The 6,000-nt window shown below is 41.2% G+C and overlaps 1 protein-coding gene across 1 annotated transcript in view; it reads left to right on the top strand.

Annotated features, from left to right (window-relative positions):
• Window positions 1-814: 814 nt before the first annotated feature.
• rcan2 (regulator of calcineurin 2) overlaps window positions 815-6,000 on the top strand; it is a 525,925-nt gene continuing 520,739 nt past the window's right edge. Inside the window, exons 1-2 of the mRNA XM_068024591.1 lie at window positions 815-834; window positions 1,545-1,770. Coding sequence (XP_067880692.1) covers window positions 1,546-1,770 — 225 coding nt within the window. The 5' untranslated portion in view covers window positions 815-834; window position 1,545. The remainder of the gene's footprint in view (window positions 835-1,544; window positions 1,771-6,000) is intronic.

The following is a 6,000-nucleotide window of genomic DNA, read 5'->3' as shown; positions in this document are numbered from 1 at the left end:
ATTAAGTGAGGCCTGGGAGCAAGTTTCTTTGCTTGTCCTCAGTCACTGGGACTACTGTGTCACTTACTGGGAAATGAAAAACGACATTAACTAACCCAAACAGTATGTGACAGAAAAGACAGGACTTGAAGATTTAAATGCGCTTATGTTTGATGATTTCATAATTCGGACTCTTGAGGGGATGGTTTCCAGAGTTGGATTAATATGGGTTAGTAACTAGTTCCATATTTTCATTCTTAACAGAAAATGGGACTGTACTTTTGTGTCTGGACAAAAATTACAATGAAAGGCCATTGACCTTTGACGTTAACTCTGGTTCTTTCTCCAGACACCGTTTGAGAGTTTCCAGCTTTTTTTTCAGGATTACATCAAATTCGGAATTCCTTCATGCTAGCCCCCATTCTGTTTACCGAATAAATTCACAGCATTTGGAGACAGTTTGCTTGCAGTTTTGATCGATATTGTACAGCCAGCCAGTCCACCTGCACTACCATCCGCACACATCCTGCAAAGCCAGCGCGAGCCCGATGCCCCGCCCCTCAGGCGCGCTCCCCCGGCCAGCCCCCTTCTGTCCTCTCTCTGCTCTGATTGATTCGCACCTTGGGTCCGGAGCGGCAACACAGGGGCACACGAGTGGCGATTGGCCGAGGCGCCTGTCAATCAGAGCGAGCTGGCGCGTTGCTACAATGGATTGGATACTTGGACGGCCGCTGTAAAAGATGTCAATGGGTCTTGTGTACCCCCTCCCCCCGCCCAGCCACAGCTGCCAGGCTAGGCTGATTGAGAGGTAAGGTGATAGTCGGAGGGAGACGGAGAGTTGGTACACACAGACAGGTACGGAGACGGAGATTGTGTTACATATCAGAGCCAGTGCTGCAATCTGAGAGCACTGGTTCACCCAAGCTCAGTGCTGCTGGAGGTGATGAAGGATATAACAATACCCGGAGGAGGAGATAATAATAATTCATTCTTATCAGCCGCCAGACTGACAGCTCCAGATCTGAACAGTTAAAGATTTCCAATGGTGTTTAAAGCCGACTGCACCGGCTCCAATGGGACGTGTTATTCACGGCGCGGCGTAAGCGCAAGTGTCGGAAAGGGTTTCCAGCTCTTTCATGATAACTAGTTTTATAATATTTTTTGTTTCTTTTTTGGGGGAGAAAGCCGGAATAGATTAGTGTGTTTTTTGTAAAATCAATGAAGAAATCAATCTGGAATGAAGTGTGAAACACCGTCACTAGTGAAACAGTTTATACAGATTGATTTGATGGACCGTTTTTCTCCTGTGTTCTTTTCATTATAGTCAGTTTCTGCTTTAGACATTGCTTGCGGAAATCTCATTTTTTGTATCGGTCTCGCTGTTTCGATATTGGCAAATAGGAAACAGTGCACCAATTCCTCGAATAACATAAAGTCCGTGCCATTGGAGGATGATCATTTGTTATCTCTGTTATAAAGGTCTGAGATAGTGTTTCCATTGAAACGATGTCATTTTACTGTTCGGTGCAAGACTGCACTTATCGTGTACTTTGCTTTTTTTATAGGATGAGAGGAGACGATCCGTTTGCTGGGATGAGGAACCTGAAACGCTTCGGCGATAGAGCTGCTGCTGGCGATTTTTTCCTCCTTCAGGCTGCTGACATTCGCGATCCCAATGATCACATCCTCTCGCAGGAAGACTTCGATGAGATAACGGATTTCAACGACCTCCCGACCTCACTCTTTGCCTGCAACGTACATCAGTCTGTTTTTGAAGAAGAACAAGGAAGGGTATGTGTGGCCATTAGTAACATGGATGCAGTTGGGTCTGAAATCGTTGGAAAACTGGACCAATGTGTCCTGATGCCATTTATATGTCCGGTTATCACAGATAAAGCCTTCTGTTTAATACCAGGGGACTGAAAATAGTAAAGATTTGTTAGTATTGAAGGGCGGGCATTATTGATATTGAAGAGTATATTATAGGTAATAGCCATCATAATACAATAATGATTTCCTGGAGGAAGGAGTTTTGACATAGGATTTCAATCTTCCAACAGGACATGTAAATAGTGCTTTTCCAGCCTTCTGTTAATGATGATTGCTGCATGAACGTTGCTGTTGATCTGGTTACCCAGAGAGTGGTTAGAATGTGGAACTTGCTACCACATGGAGTAGTTGAGGTGAATAGCATGGATGCATTTAAAGGAAAGCTAGGTAAGTACATGAGGGAGAAAGGACTAGGAGGATATGCACATAGGGTTAGACGAAGTAGGGTAGGAGGAGGCTTGTGTGGAGAATAAACACCAGCATGAATCAGTTGGCTGAATGGCCTGTTTCTGTGCTCTAAATCCTACATAATTCAATGCTTAGCCATTTGAAAACTCGATTCCTCAGTCTGTGCTCCATCACACTGCTCCCTTGACCCCTCCCCTTGCAAATGGTGTTCTGTAAAGAAGAACATAATGCTGAATATCCCGATCATAATACGGTGTACCAATCAAGGTTGATGCTATGAAAATACTATGAAACAACTGAATGATCCACCTAATCTATAAAGGCATGTCAGTCATTGAAAACTGAAAGCCAAGTTCATGCTTTTCTTTAGTATTACAAACATTATTTCTAAAGGGCAGTGATTTCAGCTTAAAGGAGGTGTTCCCATGTTGGGTGTGAAATCCTATGGCTCCCTCACTCTGATGCTTAGCAATTTTGTTTCTGGAACCCTGAGCTTACAGTTGCAACATGGAGATACGTCCCTTCAACTGACATTATGAACTTATAGCACAACCAGGCAAAGTACAGTATGAAGCAGATGTAAACATCATACTATTTATAGCACATTGCAGAAAACTACTGATCCTGTGTTATTTTTGGATGTGGTGCAAAACCACTACTGTAGTTCTCCAAGGGTTACCGTCCAACAATCTGGCAGCTAGAACCTCTGTGTAGAACTTAATTGAAGGACTTTGTTTCTACAGTGTGACATTGTGGTGCAGCTTTGAAGATGTACAAGTCAATTTGGCACATCCCAATTCACCAAATACAAACATATTGCAATATTTAAAAACTCACGCTAATCACACACATATAGTTATTGCTGTTTATATCATAACAATTTAAAAGTCACTGACTAACTGTACTGTGATTGGATTTATTTTCATTTTCTCCTGAATTCTTTGCCATATTGAAATGCATCCCCAAATAAGGATTTGAGTTCTAAATGTAGGGATATTACACTCCCAAAAATAAAGTAATCTATTTTTGTTCATGGGTCTAGTGAACATTTTTAGCTCCCAACTGAACACTACGTGAAATATGTAAAAAATTTTGATTCAAAATGAGTTCCAGATTCTGGTGTGCAATGTGGGCCTTGTGAATTCCAGGATGAGTAACATTTACAGTGCTGTTTTTATTGGAATTAAGTCACAGCAATATTTTTACATTATTGAAATAGTCATTCGTACAGTGCTGAATTTCCATCTCAATTAAGTTATTTCAAGTTAACTTACCAAATCCCTGAGCTTAGCTCAGTTTAGGCATGAAAGTTTTTACTGGCTCCTTGACTGACAATAAACCCTGTTATGTTTTAAGCCTCTAACACATCTTGTAATGAGCCCCTCTAAAATGAAATGAAGTTGTGTCTTCTGCAATTAATTGTAATGTATTTAATTTGGAATAATTATACAAGAGTAAATACCAGGAGTAATGAGTGATGCTTGTGCTATTTACAACTTCCATCTGAACTCCCAAGGTTAGACTGCACATTCAAAATTACATTCTGCCATGCTTTGTTGAAATGCAATTTAACTGGATGATTTGATGTTGATTTTGGCCACTTCTGTGCTGAGGTGCTCTCCATGTACTTGCTGGTTAATGATGGTCATTTGAGAAGATCAGTGTTTATTATTGTATCATTATTACAGGTTTAGCAAGAAATAATATTGCAACATTTTAGGTCCAGTAAGTAATTTTCTCTTTTTCCAACCCCATGGTATAAATAGAAAACTGAGTGGATAACAATGAAATATTATTGAGTAGACATTTTAGAACTTCCAGCACATCCATTTCAGAAATATCATTGTTAAATTATTATCCCATGTTTCAGTACATGACTATTGATCCCACAGTGCCTGTGATTTTCTGAAAACATGCCTCAAGCTGGATTTGACAGTCAATATGAATGAAGAGGTAATGAGTCATAGAGTCATAATGGCACAGAAGAGGGTCATTTGGCCCATTGAATCTATTCCAGCTCTCCGTACAGCAATCCAGTCAGTCTCATTCCTCCGCTCTATTCCCGTAGCCCTGCAAGTTTATTTCCTTCAAGTGTTCATCCAGTTTCCTTTTGAAATCATTGATTGTCTCCACTTACACCACCCTGGGAGGCAACAAGTTCCATGTCATTACCACTCACTGCATAAAAAGCTCCTCCTCACATCCCACCTGCAACTCTTGCCCAAAACATTCAATCTGTGTCCCCTAGTCCTTGAACCATCAGCTAATTGGAACAGTTTTTCCTTGTCTACCTTATCTAAACTGCCATAAATTTGTACACCTCTATCCGCTCAAACTCCTTTTCTCGAAGGAGAACCATCCCAGCTTCCCCAAACTAACCTTGTAGCTAACGTCCCTCATCCCTGGAACCATTCTGGTAAATCTCCTCTGCGCCCTCTCAAGGACCCTCACATCCTTCCTAAAGTGTGGTGACCAGAACTGGACATTATACTCCAGTTGTGGCCTAACCAGAGCTTTATAAATGTTCAACATAACTTCTCTCTCCTCATCGTCCAAGGCCCCAAACACTCTTTCCAGGTGAAGCAGTGATTTACTTGTACTTCTTTTAATTTAGAATACTGTATTCACTGTTCACAATGCAGTATCCTTTACACTGGGGAGACCAAATGCAGATTGAGTGACCGCTTTGCAGAACTCAGTCTGCAAGCATGACCCTAAGCTTCCGGTCACCCATATTTCTGTCTTTGGCCTGCTGCAATGTTCCAATGAAGCTCAACGTGAGGTTGGGGAACAGCACCTCATCTTCTGATTAGGCACTTTACAGCCTTTTGGACTCAACATTGAGTTCAACAATTTCAGAGCATGACTTCCATTTTGATTTTTAAAATTTATCAGTCTATCTCTCTACCTATCTATCGATCTATCATATGCCTGTCTTAAACCTGTTTTTCATGTTTTTGCTTTTGGACAGAGCTGTTCATTTTCTGCCATTAACACTCTCTCTGGACTAATGCTTTATCTTCTACAACAACTATTAGCACTCCCTTTGTCTTTTGTTCGGTGACATCTCTGTCATTAATGTCTCCTGCCCTCTGCCCTATCACACACCTTCCCTTTTGTTCTTCTTCTCCCTCCCCCTTTCACTTGCTCAAAATCTATTACATTTCTAACTTCTGCCAGTTCTGCTGAAAGGTCACAGACCTGAAATGCTAACTCTGCTTCTCTCTCCACAGATGTTGCCAGACCTGCTGAATATTTCCAGCACTTTGTTTTTATTTCAGATTTCCGGCATCTGCAGTATTTTGCTTTTATTTTAGCATAACTTCCCTGCTTTTGTACTCAATACATCTATTTATGAAGCCCAAGATCCTATATCTGTTGCTAACCACTCTCTGTCCTGCCATCTTCAAAGGTCTATGCACATGTACCCCCAGGTCTCTCTGTCCCTGCACACTCTTTAGGACTGTGCCATTAAGTCTATATTACCTCTCCCAATTCCTTCTGCCAAAACACATCATCTCACAATTCTCTGTATTTAATTCCATTTGCCACTTGTCTTCCCATTCTGCTAGCTCATTTATGTCCTGTTGCAATCGATTTGAATCATCCTCACTGTTTGCCATACCTCCAAGTTTGCTATCATTGGCAAATTGTGAAATTGAAACTGTTTATTCCAATATCCGTTATTTATATATAGCAAAAAAACGCAGTGATCCTAGCACTGACCCTTGGAGAACACCACTGTCTACCATTCTCCAGTCTGAAAAACAACCATTTACCACG

Source organism: Heterodontus francisci, chromosome 3 (genome assembly GCF_036365525.1).
Source record: "Heterodontus francisci isolate sHetFra1 chromosome 3, sHetFra1.hap1, whole genome shotgun sequence".
Taxonomy (NCBI): domain Eukaryota; kingdom Metazoa; phylum Chordata; class Chondrichthyes; order Heterodontiformes; family Heterodontidae; genus Heterodontus; species Heterodontus francisci.
The sequence above is the reverse complement of the archived record's forward strand: the minus strand, read 5'-3'. Positions and strand labels throughout refer to the sequence as shown.